This window comes from Helicoverpa armigera, chromosome 24 (genome assembly GCF_030705265.1).
Source record: "Helicoverpa armigera isolate CAAS_96S chromosome 24, ASM3070526v1, whole genome shotgun sequence".
NCBI classification, from domain to species: Eukaryota; Metazoa; Arthropoda; class Insecta; order Lepidoptera; family Noctuidae; genus Helicoverpa; species Helicoverpa armigera.
Window position 1 is genome coordinate 5,487,776 of NC_087143.1, and position 17,188 is coordinate 5,504,963.

The following is a 17,188-nucleotide window of genomic DNA, read 5'->3' on the forward strand; positions in this document are numbered from 1 at the left end:
TTATTGTTTTTTAGGGTTCCGTACACAAAGGATAAAATGGGACCCTGTTACAAGACTTCGCCATTCTTCTTTCCATCAGTTTGTCCTTCTTTCGCCAGGGTATATCTCGAAGACGATAATAGGTCATACTTAGTTGAAATTTTCACATAATATGATGTTTTATTTTAATTGTTCCCGCCAGAACAATACATACTGAAAAATAGAATAAAATAAATATTCCAGGGAGTCCCATACTACAAACGTAATTTGTACTCTGACAATGGTAGTAATGGTACAGAACCTTCATGTTGGAGAGTCCGTTTCGCACTTGGTCGGGTTTTGTTTTTGCAAACTTTTTGTCTAAAGAGGTTCGTGTAAGGATGAGTTCTGATTGGTTATTGTTTCCATTTTCAATTGTTTGGTCTTTTGAGGCGATGATTTGGTTATTTCGAGAGGTACCTACCCAGCCAGCACAAACCTTTTGAGTAATTTTTGTTTAACAGCAGTCATAGAAGCTAATTGCAGAAAAAAACTACTGTAAATAGCTGATATGGCGCTTACTCAGACGTTATTCAAGCAATTTGGGCACAAAATATACTGCTATTAGCTGTGTAATAGCAACGTAAAAGATGAATAATTTTTGAATAATTGTACGACAAGCTGAATATCTTCTACATAAAAAGATTTTGTTCTTTAACACAAGCATTACAGCTCTTTTAGCCAGATGATGAGTGAATGATGAATGAACATATTATAATTGACTGAGTTCTTCAAAGCTCAGATATTCAGATCATACACAGCGTTTAGCTTATTTCAGGTATATTTTAGCAAGAAGTTGATCAAATTAAATATTGACAAATCCGAACAGAGTTATACATATTCGTAGTATAATATTTTACCTATCGTAAATTTTACCCTTATTTAGGCTTGATGAAAGAAATTGTAGGTGCGCATGCAACTTTACCGTGTATATATATATATATTTCGTGTAAATTTTTCACGCGCTTCCTGATAAGCCGGGTTTTGAAGAAATAAACAAAATTTCTTCTAGTTATGTTTTTTACGTGTAAAATATTTTTTTAGTTTATTTCAATGTAAGGGTTCAAAAATAACCTTGTAAAACTTTTTAAAGAATATTATATTTATTTCGTTATTAAACTTGAGTAATTGAGTATAAAATTCCACATCATTATAATTAGGTTATGTTGTTCGATAATGGCGACGCACATTCTGAATAAAATCTGATTGCACAGTGGCTTACCGTCTAATATATGCATAAGAGACCATAAGTGTCCACTTATTAAGTTGTGCTCTGGTTAAAAGTGGACTGCATTAAACATTTTTCGACAACTGTTCTATGATAACACACATTCGTACTGTAAATCAAACAATTAGGATTCAGTCATATAATAATAAAAACCCACATTATAGGAAAGCTATATTATTTTTTATTTTTAGTTCTTATCAAATTCAGATAATTATAGAAGATTCCGATGAATTGAGAACCTCATTCTTTTAGAAGTCGGTTAAAAAATATTACGATACGAAAAATTACATACTTAATTATAACTAATTATTGTAGTACAGAATTCATAATAGTACGATACAAATAAATAAGCATAGTAGGTACTATATACCTACTACAAACGTGCGATGCATTTTCACGTAGTATAACCCTACAAAACAATTAGCTCTGTCAGCCGGTTAAATGCTGACTAACTTTCCAGAACAGCTCTTCTAGCTTAAAAATGTCTAAGTACTTCTCATTACGCAGCAAACTTCTGCATCAGAATCTGTTAATATTGCTTTAACTACAGTTAGCTGCATATGACGGTAATTTCATACTCAAAGCGTCATAAAGTAGTTACAACAGCTATCTTTATTTCTGTTAAGTCACTATATGCTTCATAACAGAAACAACGCCTATTTTATACAGCAGCTGAATAACTGTCAAGGTGTAGTGTGTAATACAACTAAAAGAAAACAGAATACAGCTTATCCAGTATCATGCTTGATAATGGAATTTTATACCAATGTTATACAAAAGATTACACGAACTCTTGAGTAGCAGGTCTTTTTATGATGATTATTCAGTTTGAAGAAATAAAATCCGCAAATTACTAAACTAATTCAGCTGATAGCATTATTATAGCAAGAAATAACTTTAATACATAATTTGGTAATACACTCAGCTTATATTCATATATAATAAAGCTTAACCCTGCATAGAGTTAAATTCTTGGCCAGTTATCTGACTTGTGTGCTGCCTGGGTATGTACTTACATTTTTTGTGTGAGAAGTTTTGGTCTTTTAATCGATTGGTGATGAAGTCTGATATTGTATTTGAAGAATGGTTAACTTTACTGTGTTTGTTTTTTTTACTTTTTGGGGATATGCATTAGTAATCATAATATTGTAGTCATCCTGTGCCCTTGTTATGTCAAGACGGTTACTTCTGCATTTTAATTTTTTTATTATAGTATTTGATTATTAATTATATTCCTTGACTATATGCATAAATTGTTACTTAACATCATCATCTCATGTAATTTTTTTTAATGTTTCAGGAGGATGAGAAAGTTATGGAGTTGGTTGCAAAATACGGGCCGAAAAAATGGACGCTCATCGCGCGTCATTTAAAAGGGAGGATAGGGAAACAATGCAGGTACGTAGATTTTCCTTTAACACAATTTTTTTTTAAATTATTATTTCGGTAAACTTTGGTAAAAATAGCTCCTTAACAACTCTATGGTCAGAAGTTGAAGAGTTTTCCTAATATATAGATAATTCGCTTTTGCTTGCGGTTTTACCCTTATCAAGGAATTAATTCTCGTATATAAATAAAAAGTACCCTATAAGCTATGTTGCTATTAAGAGTCATCAAAATTAACGTATCAGTTTTTGTGTTAAAGAGGACCAAATATTCATACATACAAACTTTCGCATTTATAGTACCTATTAATAAAATTAATCACTAATTATTTTTATTTTTTCAAAGATATAATACGAACGGATATTAACCAATTTTACATTTAATTTTACAGAGAAAGGTGGCATAACCACCTAAACCCCTCTATAAAGAAGACAGCATGGACGGAACATGAAGACAGAGTGATATACCAAGCGCACAAACAACTTGGCAACCAGTGGGCTAAGATCGCTAAATTATTGCCCGGCAGGTAAGAAAAATATTTCTCTGTATCCTTTAATATTAGCTTTTGTCACCTGTGACCTGAGTAGACTAAATCCCACATCGGGATAAAAAGCAGCCTATATTATTACTCTGATGTGTAAGCTATTATATTGGCAAGTTTTATCAAAATATTTCTAAACACAAAGACACACAGTACAGTTCGCGCCATGTAACTCTACTATTCTGAAGTTAGATATTGTCGAAAACCTTGTCCGAAGTTGGCTACTATTGACTTCACAGTATTCTCTTCTTGGTAAAAAAGCTATGAAGAAAACAGTTCTACTCATGCCTGATTGTGTCAAAAAGCTAATTTCAGAATAGCAAAGACTAAAGACTACTGGCGGACTTGGCGGACCCACCCTTAGCCTATATTTTTGTCCTAACTATGAATATTTTCTAATATTATGTACTATTAAATCTTCCAGGACCGACAACGCAATAAAGAACCACTGGAACTCGACAATGCGACGTAAATACGAGCCCGACCTACTCGACAGCTTCGAGTCTCTGCGCCGCAAGCAAACGCGGGTTCGTCCGCGAGAGTACACTGAACACAACGCTTCTAACGACAAAGTGCAAGTCGCTTATAACGATGTTAGTTTGCTTGTTTTACCTTCCTTACGGCTGTTCCTATATTCTATCTATCTATTGATTTGGCTTACTACAGTCAATTGTTTTGAACAGACGAGTAATGTGTGTGTATGTCGCACATTTCTGGTATTGACAGAGTGAGATGGGCTATTAGTTGAGGCGGGGCCAAAATTGTTAACAATTTCAAACCCACATTAATATGGAGTACTTCATCATCGTCTTTTTTTGAGCCCTTTTCCCAACTATGTTGGGGTCGGCTTCCAGTCTAACCGGATGCAGCTGAGTACTAATTAGTTTACAAGGAGCAACTGCCTATCTGACCTCCTCAACCTAGTTATCAAGGCAACCCAATACCCCTTGGTTAGTCTGGTGTCAAACTTACTGGCTTCTGACTACCGCAACGACTGCCAAGGATGTTAAATGACTCCATATAAGCTATGGCAAATTCATATCTCTATTAAGCAAACCAACAGATAGATAGAATATTGGGAAAGACCCTTACTGCATAATGAGGTCGGATTAGAATTCGGAACTAATTCTGAGAGATAAAAGAAAAAAATATGGTTTTTGAATTTCGAATGTTTTATTTCGTTCGTGATTGGTATGTAGTATTGGGATTTATGTTTAAGTGTGCCTTTGTGTTATTTAGTTTTTTTAAAGATTTAGTTGTTGTGAAACTAAACTAAAACTTATATGAAATCAAACTTGGTATAGAAAAATTTACAGCAAAATTAAAAAAATAAGTAAATTTTAGTAGCCAGTAAAATTGGGAATTCCATAGTTGGATTTAAAATTCGAAATTCAAAATATCTCTCAGGTTTAGTTTTAGATTGAAGATTGGGCCTCATTATGTAATAAGACCTTTTTTGTTTTAAGGGGCGTTTGCAAGTAATAAGCATTATAAATTAAAATTGCTTATATTGCAGACAAACCTTTTTCCTTTATATAGTTAACTTGGTTGGTTATAAAGAAAACAATATAATATAAAGAAAGTCTTTGTGTAATCTAGAACTTCCTAAATTAACTTAACTTTTCGCATGAAAATCAACCAAATTGACTAACAAGCAAAGATACGACTTTTGCACAATATTCAGCACTGTTCATATTGAGTTTACCTTTGTGTCGTGTTTTTGCCTTTCAAATGTATATGCTGACCAAATTTGGTAAATATACTGATCATTCCTTCTTTGTATGAGAAGAGGCCTGTGCCCTGTAGTAGGACAATAAAAAGGCTAATTATGATCCAAATCTAAATTGTCAAAATAAAACCTTATTTTCTCATACCAGTTATTACTTATCTTCTAAAATTAAACAAATTATTACAAAAACTGGTTAGCCTATACATTTAACTGTTTAAATATTAATTTGCAGTGTATTTCTTTTCATTTGCTCACATCCCTCATCATATGTAGTTATACTTCATCTAAATATCACTGGTTTCGTTCATTCGGGCTTATTCGTTATGTTGTAGTTGTGTGCTTTGGCTTTTAGATGCTCACTTACAAAATTGTAATCAAACTACACATTAATGTTTAGAAAAAAAAAAAAATTTCACATGTGAGGATAAGAAAGTATGTATTGTCTTAGATATAGCGAAGTATGTATTGCCCTAGTAGCACCTAGATAAAACATAGACTTAGAAAATAAATTTTTCTCAGGATCTAGACTATCTGTGTACCTAATTTCATTTTCATTGGTTTAGAAGACAGAGATATAGAAAGACTAACTTTCGTTGGAATATTGGTAAATTCAAATGGTTTTAAACCATGTACAGATAGATGGTCATTGTCTCTTTAGCTGGTTTCATAGATGAATATGTGACTTAATAAGTTAAAATTCACAGAATATAAAACTATTATAGCTATGTAAATATTAACCTAATTAACCCACCAAATTCCAGCAGACCTGGTCAGACCCCTTCAACGAGTCAACGCAGAGCAACTCTTCTAACACGAGCCAACCGGCTTCGAAGCACGTCTTACACTTCAGACAACTTCTGAAGGACCAGCTGACGACTTTGCAACATCAGACCGTTCCTCCCAAGTCTCCTGACAGAGGGGGACTGGTGGCTGCTGATATTGAAATCGTTGATGCGCCTTTTAAGTAAGTATAAGCTTTGGAATTTTCTAGAAATTTTTCTTCACTTTTGTTAGACTTTAGGTACAGTTAGTTTTTAGGTACAGCTACCATTAATATTAGATAAGTCGTAAATGCCAGTCTTGCTTGAGATCTCTCTCTAATGGTGTCGGATTGCCATCCCATCGGCCTATGAGAGTGAAGGAATAGTCAGTGCACCTATGTCTGCATAAATGCTTCATCATCTCCCGAGCCTTTTCCCAACTATGTTGGGGTTGGCTTCCAGTCTAAACGGATGCAGCTGAGTACCAGTCTATTACAAGGAGTGACTGCCTATATGACCTTCTCAACCCTGTTACCCGGGTAACCCAATACCCGTTGATAAGACAGGTTGTCAGACTTACTGGCTTCTGACTACCCGTAACGACTGCCAAAAATGTTCAAATGGCTTCCTCTGCTATAAAGCTTACAAGTTTGGGATTTTCAAGCCCATGTCTGTAACGGCAGTCAGAGAGTCCAGATTATTACTACTCAATAGTATATTTGACATGTTATTAAATAATTCTTGTATCACTTTTCAGATTTGTGAACATAGACACGCTGCCAACGGACTCCCCTCTCAGAAGTTACTTGAGTCAAGCGTCAACCACCAACCAAAACAATCAGGATGCTGGTATGTATTTTATACTAGCTGCTTCCCGCGGTTTCACCCAAGAACTTTTGCCCATATCGGGATAGAATATAGTCTATGTCACTCGGGAATAGTGTAGCTTCCTAACAATGAAATAATTAATCAAATTGGTTCAGTAGTTCCGATGCCTATTTGATTCAAACAAATAATTAAAAAATGGTTCCAATAATTCAAAAATATTTTTTGATTTAGAAGGATCACTGAATGAGATCAATGAAATCATAGGAATGAGATATACAAATTATCTAATTCATTTCCACATAGCTTAGTTAATCAACTTCAAGTTATCACATAAGCTTATTTACCGATTTACATAAAAGAAGGGATATTCGGCTGGCATGTCCATCATTTTATTGCATATCATTTGTGAATATATATTTTTTAATAACATTATTTCTACCTCTTCCAGTAACATACGCGGTTCAAGCGGAATCCTCCAAGGAAATAGAAGTGCCTTCAATCTTCACGTCTCCTAAGAAGAAGACGATGGAAACCAGTTCCCCTCCCCCCATACTGAGGAGAAAGCCCAAAAAGTTAACCCCCGTTGTTCCCAACACTAATGTGAGTTTAACATATTGTATCGGAGTTTTTATTTATGGTGTTTTATAAAAAATAAAAGTGATGGTGGTATCTTTGATTACCATATACATAAATGTAATGATTCAATTTTCAACCTTATCACAATAGCAGAAGGTTAATGTTCGGTTAATTGGTAAAATTTGTCAGATCGGGGCAGGTTGACCTGACATAGTCTGTACATTTCAGAGCAATTAATTTTGACCAGCTCATTGTTTTTAAAAATTAATTATATAAATATGAAAATGATCATGCGCAAAGCAAAAAAAATTCATATCTGGCAAATAAGAGGCTTTTGGAACCCATTCGGAATTGAATTTGAACCTGTATCCATTTTCGAAGTCTTTTTCAGTGACCAACAGAGCATTAACTAATTTATTTCTTACATCGTCTATAAATCTGAACACTAACTGTTTTTTTATCATTTATTTACGTAATTCTTTTCTCATGACTAATAAATCTTTCTAACAATTCCAGGCATGGTCAGACACATTATCCAAAGCTCTAGAGTGTCGGGAGTCGGGAGTGACTCCCATCAAGGCGCTGCCGTTCAGTCCGTCGCAGTTCCTCAACTCGCCCGCGCCCATCGCCTTCGCGGAGCTCGACTCTACTCCGCTCAGGCATGCCACTAAGGTATGTATCTGTATATTTGTCTTATAAAGTTGAATAGTTTATTAAGAAGAAGAAGTTGGAAAATAGGTCATAAGCACTTAAGCAGCACTGGGGCGGTTGAAGTTGGAAAATCGGTCTTAAGGTTAAGCATTTAAGCAGCACTTGACGCGGTTGGTCCGTAAATCGGTCACCATTATAACGAGTTCTGCCATGTTTGAGAAGGCACGATAAACCTACCTTCTGTCATTTGAACATCTTTGTAGTCCTACTTGTAAATAAAAAAAATATATATGCCGTTAGCACACATTTGGCTTACAGAGTTATGTTCACTTTCACGTCATCTTAATCTCCCGATCCTTTTCCCAACTATGTTGGGGTTGGCTTCCAGTCTAACCGGATTCAGCTGAGTACCAGTGCTTTACAAGGAGCGACTGCCTATCTGACCTCCTCAACCCAGTTACCCCTTTGGTTAGACTGGTGTCAGGACTGGCTTCTGACGACTACCAAAAATGGTATTCCTGTTCAGTGACAGCCGGCCCAGTTTCTCACTTATAATGTCAATAAATAATTAAATATAATATATTTTTGCAGGAATGGAGTGCAAGTCCATTGCTACAAACACCAACACCTGCTCACCACGTGACGCCGGGCGGACCGCACCCGGGCAAGAGTAACACCCCTAAGTAAGTACATAACTGCACTTGTATTAAAAAATAAGACATTTTTTTTAAGATATCAAAGTTGACGTTGAACGGGTAAAATATTCGTCAAAATTATAATAAAAATCAGTCTTTGAATACATTAAATTTGCTAAGAATCTCTTGGTACAGAAATGTTTTTTTTCTCTTTCAATGTAATCGGCTCAGTATACATATACGTAAAAAGATAATAGTTTTAACATCCAAAATACATAACTATCAATAACCTTTTCATTTACTAATAGTTACACAAAACCTTAAAATCCGCGTTCCTTATTTCAAATACAAAACACATTAACTAATTCTTAATTCTCTTAATTACAGAACTCCAACACCCTTCAAGATAGCTATGGCGGAGTTAGGCAAGAAATCCGGCTTGAAGTACGAACCATCTAGCCCGGGCTTGTTAGTAGAAGATATCACTATCATGATGAAGAGAGAGAACTCTGATAGTACCGTCAATGACTCGTTACTGTCTTCTACTGCTGACCAGGAAAATGCTAATGTGCAGGTGAGAAATGTCCAAAATAATATATTAAGTACTAGCTTTCGCCCGCGGTTTCACCCTCGTCCCGTAGCCGGATGGTGACAAAAACCTTCTCCCGGGTCTAAGTTACCTCCCCTCTAATTTTCAGTCAAATCGGTCAAGCCGTTTTCATGTTATGTCGTAACAACGGAAAGCGGGTTTCATTTTATAGATTTTTGTTTAAGGGTGAATGCTTCAACTGGTAGTAGAAATTCAAATATAAAATGGTTTATTGATCTGAGGTCCGATTTCTTTTTCTTTTTATAAGTTCCGCTTTGATATTATACAGATTTAGTTGATCTTTTTCTGGCAGTTTTTAGTGGAACTAGGGGTGAGATTCCATTTGAATGCGGAAGTGCATACAAATGTTTCTTCTGGCCATTTGCTCTAATATTTTACATGTGGACTTATGTTGATATGTAAATTGTTTCTTTTTTGTGAGCAAATATGGAATCCAGCTGTGTACTATTTAGAAATGCGATTTACTTATTTACGAAACAAAATATTTGAATAAATACCTAAGCTTTTGTTGACTGGGTCTAATTTTGGTCAAAAAATCCAATGTGATATATTAAATAATGACAGTATCAGTGTATGTACTTGTATACGACATAATAATACAGTCGCACGACTTAATGAATGAAATGAAAATGAAAAAGCGTTTATTCAAGAAAAAAATTCCCACCCTTCACTACACCACTTTTTTTTCTATATATTCACCAAAATGTTCATACATTTTACAAAAATTGGTCGTCTCCCCAGGTGAATGACTCCGGCATCGGCAGCCTCAAACGCCACGAGTCTGGCAAGGAGAACGTGCCGAGCGCGGCCACGCACAAGCGCGCCCGCAAGGCGCTCGCGCACGCCTGGGGCGCCGTCACCTCCACGCCGCACTCGCACGCCGGGCAGGCCACGCTAGTGCCCGATGTCTCGTATATTGAGACGCCGGTAAGTTCACTAACAAATAGTTTGGCTAGAACAAAAATAAGTCGGCAAGTTGTTAAAAAAAGTTATACCAATATGCAAACATAAATATATCAATGACCTAACCTCTGCTACCTTCAGCGCATTAAAAAAATCTATTAACTCTCTTGCCTTCAGAGCTTTCAAAAAAAAAAAAATTACGCCAAATGTATTTAATAAAAAAAGGCTGAAAAATAGCAATTTTAGAACGTCAGAATTGTATGAGACAGTACCTAAAAATAATTGATGCCTTTCATAATTTCTATGTGCTATTGGGAAAAAGAAGTGGCAAACCAAACTCCTCAACAACACTTGTCTGTCTGTCTTATATAAAATCTTAAAAATAAAACCATAGTGTTCAATGTATTCACTTGGTACTAATAAGATTCTAAAAATCATCAGATATTAAAAAAAAACTATCATAGAACTAGCTAAATATGGTAACCAGGACCAAAAACTTAGTTGCCATCCCTTCCAAAGCACATGCTATATTATCAAAAGTCAACTTATGTAACTCCAAGGCAGCTGATAAGTTATATTATTAACTTACTTTTTTTGTAAATTATGCAAAATTCACGGAATATTTTCAATTGTTACAGAGCAAAACTTTAGCCGGGGACAGCTCAGTTATGTTCTCGCCACCATCCATCGTGAAACATTCACTTCTAGAAGAATCCACGAGCCTACACTCCCTCATAAGCGCCGACAACACCCCAGAAACCAGCAAATACGAAGAACTTGACATAGAAGCAGTCATCACTGAGAAAACTAAGGTACAACACAGGTCTTTACTCCTTACTAATCCCGAACCTAACACCTTAGGCCCCAATGAAATCATTTACCCAGAATACGAGGTCGAAATGACCCCATTTAGAGACATCACCAATTTAGACAACCCTAGCTTTAGTAGATTAAACGCGGATCGGTTACGAACTATCAATTCGGGCAATGAACTCGCGTGTGACAACCTAATCGCGCCAAAACAAGTGTTAGCCAATGCGCTAGCAGATCACATTTACAAAGTGACCAATCAGAAGCCGTCTACATCACGCATTGATGAGATTTTGACCAATAAGATTATGAATAAGAATGATTATGCGCAGAAAGAGAATCAATGGTGGACGGTAGATAAAGATAATGGGCAAGACGATGTGTTTAGTAACGATTATTATATGTTCACTAATATGTAGGAATTACGCTTATTGAGTTAGTGAGGTCTTGTGGTGTTTTGTTAATCGGTTACAAAGGATTTTGAAAATAAAAAATATAAATGTTTTTAATCAAATACAGAAAGCACTTTAAGGGACAAATATGTTCCTCTCTTACATTAGAGCCATGAAACCCTAAAAAAATCCATACGTACGATATTGTTAAAAGTAAGCGATAAGTGCGTTTTATTTTAATTGAAGATGAAATAATATTGTACAAGCCAGATCGATAAATATCTATAAATTTTGCATTACAAAACATTAGATAAACAAAATATCACAAGACGTTAAATAATGAAATGGACTGTGAATAAATAGTGAGTTGTAAGAGTAAATAGTAAGTTCAACACACGCTTAACTAAGTCATAAAAATAACAATTTAAATTTAATACGAAATATACGAGCCACTGGAGGAAATACTAAAATTTTAAGAATTAAAGAAAAAGAAAAAAAGGCGGAAAGACAAGACAAAAGTAAAAGACATACAAAAAAATATAATTTGTACAAAATGTAGACATAAAATTACCTTACCAAAGGGGTAAAAACAATTCTAATATCAAATGCATGTGAAACATTTTAGTGTTTTCAAATTAGTGGCTAGTAAAAATACATAATTACATAATCAACTAATGAACTAACATAAAATTACGCGATAAAAATGTGATAAACGTTGAAATCATCGATTTAGTTTTACTAAATCGATTCTATCGGCATAACAATCGATTAAAAATGGAATCTTAAACAAACATGACTAACTTTTTTGTCTCGAATAAAACTATTGAAACGTAATAATTTTAAAATATCGTGTAAAAATAACTATGGAATTTGCGTTTATTTTTTATCGTATTAAATAATAACGGTTGTAAATTTTTCTTAATTTTATTTCTCGAATTCTCGATTCTTAGGTAGGTTTTGCACCAAACTAATGTAAACGTCAAACGGTATTAGAAAATAAGGTACCAAAGATGAGGTTTTCATCAAATGAACTATTCGTTTTGTTTTTTCAATTAATTTAATATATTCTTAATTCTCTAGATAAAAATATAGTTGTAGGATCGTCAAAAAGTATACCTCAAGTTTACCATGCACCAAATTATTTAAGTGTTACTAGTTGTAATAATTTCAAGTATTAATTTTTGTTTAGGTTAAAAAAATACTTGTCCGTAGTAACAAAAAACAAATAAGTACAAAATAAATATTGAGATTCAGCAGTATTCAGGAATCGCGGTATTCCAATATTGATTGAGAAAATGTTAAAAAATAATGTTTTTTGTACAAGTTTTTTTCTTAAATACGGAATTGTTTGAGATAAATCGTTGAAAGAACGGATGTATAGGGTCTTATAATTTAAGGGCACGTTCCAATTTTGAAATCTACTAACCTAACCCTTGTAGGTGACCTGTCCTATCCTTGTATTTATTTATTTAGAAATTCTATTAATTATAGTATTTTTGCTTTGTATTTTGCATTTGAAAATATTAACAATTTTTTATACTTAATTTAACTGTCATTCGAATAACGACTTAAATGCTGTCGCATAGGTTGTGGATCATTGTATTTATACAGTCATTTTTTTGTTACATTTATAACAATTTTTATATCGGCAGCTACTTAAGAGAACTTTATTTGAAATAAATAAATGACATTACCTTTTACCCCTTTTCCCTCCATTTTGTATTTTTTCCCGCCAATTCCATCCCCGCCACAATATTGACAGGCCAGTGTTGAATCTTCTTAAAAATACTTATTTATTTATATCTTGTTATAGAAATTGTTTTTTGTTACTATTTATGTTTAAAAAGAATGTTTTAATTTATTCTGTAGCTGTAGTTTCTTTGTATTATGGCAACATTTTTTTTTTGTATTTCGATGTGCTTTTTCTTATTTTTTTGAGTAGTTTAGTGTCTCTGTCAATATTGTTTGTATTCCAATCCAATCCAAATGAGATCCGATGTCATTTTTTATTTCAATAAATGTATTTTGTACATTTTATTTTTGTTTTGTTTTTTATTAACCCTCCAGCTGGTTCTAAACATTTGGACCAAAAAAAAAAACTAATCAAAATTGACATATTTATTTTGGATGTATTTTGCTTGCATTCTAATTAGTGATATCCAAATGTGTAGAACAGAATAATGAGTATATTTAAATTCAGTTCAGATAATTTGACAGTTTTCATTTGAAGTAGAATTTATTTTCTTTGTGTGCAACATTTATTTTGTTTTAGTATTATATTTCTGTAGATAGTATCATTAAATATATCTGTGTATATGAAATTAGCTACACTTTTAATAAAGCAAAGCAAATCCAAAGAATAAATTGCTGATCAATATCTGTGGATATACAAAAACAACAGTCAAACTGAAAAGCTCTGGAAAGCAAAAGATTCCTATTAGGATTTTCGTTTTAAACTGAAAGAAGCCACTGATCCAAAGTTCACTATACTATTTTACTAATTTCTTTAGAACCAGTGTAAAGATTGCATACACTGGTCACTAGACTAACAGCGAAAAACAATTAATAATATTAAAAACAAAACTTGAATATCATTTAAAAGTATTGACGTAACAGCACACACAACGTTATTCCCTTATAGGTCGCTCGTGGCAATGAGCCTATAGTCGTCAAGAGATCTGCTGTGCGCTCCATCAAGTTCGACAAATTGGACGAGGAAGTTGACGTTAAGGAGGAAAATCAGTCGCCTTTTATTGTGGTAAGTATTTTGTTTGTTTTAACTTGCGGTAAGTTTCCTGATGCGGGCGGCTCAAAACGAATGAAGGGTTGTGGATTAGGCAATAGAGTGATAGAATTCAGATAAAAAAGTAAAAATGATGTGAAATTCAATCAAGTTTAAAAAAAAATAAAGATGAAAATTTTTATAGTAGTGGTCAGAAACGCGCCTTTTTTTAAAGACCAAAGATATGGATGTTCTCTCAAGTGAATTGTCAAAAACAACAACTAATTATGGAGACAAAACAGTATTTTACGTACAAAACTATGTTACTCGGGAAAAGTGTAGCTTTCCAACAGTAAAAGAATTTTCCAAATCGGTTCAGTAGCTTCAGAGCAAAAAGAACAAATATTAGTCTAGGTGAACAATACGTACATAGGTAAAGTTGTAATTATTTTACAGGGCAACTACAAATGGCAGACTTTCGCATGCGGCATGACTCAAGACCAACTGGACCTCACTCAGCTAGCTCACCAATATATGAGGAAATCAGCTTTAAAACCTAGATCACTGAATTTTCTATAGAAGTGGGTTTTTTACAAATAATGAACTTATAAATACCGAGACTTGGACCTGGTAGTGTTGTGTTTAATTGTGTTTATCGATAATTCATTTTCTTTCTGATCATTGTTCTATTTTGGTTCAAAAGTTAGCCAAACGTCAGTTTCCTTAAAACAACTGTTTACTTTGAATTTGCACGTCTAATCTTGAAAAATAGTGGTTTTAAGAAAAACTGACGTTTTTGTGGTCGATGAACTTTCGATGACTGATTTCAGTCGTTACATGTCATTCAATGATTTTTCGATAAAAATGTTACTGCCAATGTTTTTTAGTCACATCACTTCAGATTTTGATAATGGAAGAAATACGATAAAGTCGTAAGTACGCTTATTATTATAGATTATGGGTTTTAGTAGTTATTTTAGAGTTGTAAATAAAACAGTGTGATTTTAGTATAAGTAAGAAATTATGTACGAATAGTTCTGTATTTTGTAATTGTGGATGATATAAAAATTTTAACAAGTGACTTTATTTCATAAGTTGGTTTTAATGCATATTTTAGGTTTAATTTATGTAAAAAATAGAATTATATCATCATGGCGAAAGAATTTACTTATTTAAGCAATTGCAGATATTTTTTGATTGGATACATAATTTCGATATATTTGTAGAATTTACAATAAAATCGCTATAATTTGGGTAAACGTGTAATATCTGTCTATTATTCTATCGTTTTATTTAATTCTTTGTAACATAAGGTCCCATTTTGAAGCGATTTAGTTTTTTTTTACTGATTTTATGTAAAAAATTATTTTGATTGAAAATGATTTTGCACTTAAGAATATTTTAAGCCTAGATATTTTTTAGTAAGTCTATATTGTAATTTGAAAGAGTACAAAGTATAATATTAAGTGGAATAATTCAATCCTAAATATAGTCAGTAATTTAAGATTTTTGTAAGTTTTTTGAGTAACACATTTTAAAGCTTTTAATTCTTTTTGCATTTTGTGTGATTGTGAATTGATATGCAGCTTAATTGTGTAATAACATTTTCTGTTAGTTGTGTGAATTAATACTTTTAAAAAGCTACTGGATGGCTGATTTTTTGTAAAAACAAAAATTAATAATATTTTAATACCATAAAGTTTTAGGTTGTGGTTTGCGCTTTTTAACAAGAAAAAATATAACTTCAGCTTTTAGAGAAATCTAACTTTGTAATTAACGTTTAAGTTTGGTGTAATAATAATTATAATTTTAAGAGGCAATATTTATACGAATTATGTTTAAACATATTTTTATTGTACGTTTTTTGTGATTTCTATTCTAATTTATGTTTTTCTTTGGAATTTTTCTCTAGTGCTGCTGATTAAATAAATAATAATAAAATCATGAATCTTTACAGTTTTTCTTTCGTATGCTTTTTAATTGCTATCTATTAATATCAAGACCACCACAATCTTTTGAGACATACAGTCTCCTTAAAATATTGAAATGTGATCCTTAAAGTCTTAACGCATAGATACTAGAAATGTCCGAACAACTTTATTGCGTTTAGGTATAATGTATAATGATTCCGAAGAACACAATCAACACCCATTTTGTCTATAAATTATTATTTTTAAACATCAAAACGACGTTCCCTTTACGGCGCATATAGGACTTGAGCTACATTCTTTTCACACAGACCGGAGCCGATCGGCTGCGCGAGCATTAAAGAGCATGCAATCGGAGCCAAACGTCGAGAAAAAGTACGCTATCGGAGCCGGTCGGCTCCTCTTATTATTTCACACCGAGCGCCTTCGAGCATTCTTAATGACAAAAGCAGTGCACATCCAAAAATAAACCTTACTACATAATACTAAGTACTCGATTTTCAACGTGTTAAGAATTTGCTCTTCTCTCCGAGCCGGTCTGTCTGAACGGACCCTAATGAGCACATATGCCATTAATATGAAAGATGGTATAGTTATAGGCACAAATCTTGAGCTCTGACCTTCACCTTTAACGGACCCCAGAAAGGAATAGGATCTTCTATCTTCAAAGTTCGGCAGCACTTTGTAAATTGGTAATAAATAACATTTAATACTGTAAATTATATTTAGTTTAAGTTAAACAGTCTTAGTAGGTAATTGATTGCCATGTTTATTTTATTCAAAGACGCAGTGTTTTTATTTGGTGACAACGACTATATTGTTTTAGCTTGTGAATAGTACTTATGTAAGTTTGTATAGGTTTATAGATGTTTAAGCAAGGAAAATAAATGGTTTTATAGAATTTTTGATGTTTTACTTTATCACTTTCCCTTCTGTAGAATGATGTTGGAATTTTAAAATATAGGCACTCTCAAATGTCGTCCAATGAAGGTCTTATAACGACAAGCATTTGTTTGTGTATAAATGTATAAATTTATTTCTTGAAAGCGATTCCTTAAGTACACACTTTTTTGTTTTTCATAAGTCTCGAAGCAAATTCGCATACTACTTGAGAAAACACTAGACAGATTAGAAATTGAATGCCCCATTTAGCATGATTAAGGCTAATTTCGCCGACACTCGTTTACGTAATTGGTCAGTTAAACGTCTGCCTTTTCAACACTCTTCTATTAGGTCAACCTGTAATCCTATAACTATGTAATGGAATCTAAGGTAACAACCATCTTCCAAGTATCTTAGCGTCACGAAAATTTGCAGCTGTAGGCATGTAGTTATGATTACAATATGGTATTGTCGATTTGATCTGATGATGGAGCCAAAATACATGAATCATAATGGAACATCGTATCATAGCTGTGATTGGACTTTTTAGAAAACTCATGTGATGAGCTTTTACCACGATTAGGTCTA

At 33.3% G+C, this 17,188-nt stretch overlaps 1 protein-coding gene across 7 annotated transcripts in view; it reads left to right on the top strand.

Moving 5' to 3' along the window:
- The window catches only part of LOC126053489 (myb protein), a 55,638-nt gene extending 39,019 nt beyond the window's left edge, over positions 1-16,619 (top strand). For 3 of the 7 annotated variants that reach the window (XM_064041147.1, XM_064041149.1, XM_064041152.1), the window contains 11 exons: positions 2,547-2,644; positions 3,024-3,158; positions 3,598-3,766; positions 5,664-5,866; positions 6,421-6,512; positions 6,940-7,091; positions 7,584-7,739; positions 8,310-8,401; positions 8,741-8,927; positions 9,705-9,890; positions 10,505-13,105. In XM_064041147.1, the coding sequence (XP_063897217.1) occupies positions 2,547-2,644; positions 3,024-3,158; positions 3,598-3,766; positions 5,664-5,866; positions 6,421-6,512; positions 6,940-7,091; positions 7,584-7,739; positions 8,310-8,401; positions 8,741-8,927; positions 9,705-9,890; positions 10,505-11,095 (2,061 nt within the window). In that variant the 3' untranslated portion in view covers positions 11,096-13,105. Of the gene's footprint in view, positions 1-2,546; positions 2,645-3,023; positions 3,159-3,597; positions 3,767-5,663; positions 5,867-6,420; positions 6,513-6,939; positions 7,092-7,583; positions 7,740-8,309; positions 8,402-8,740; positions 8,928-9,704; positions 9,891-10,504; positions 13,106-13,709; positions 13,827-14,246 lie in introns of those variants that run through there. The other 4 variants (XM_064041153.1, XM_064041150.1, XM_064041151.1 and 1 more) reach the window with 4 other exon arrangements.
- Positions 16,620-17,188: the final 569 nt, after the last annotated feature.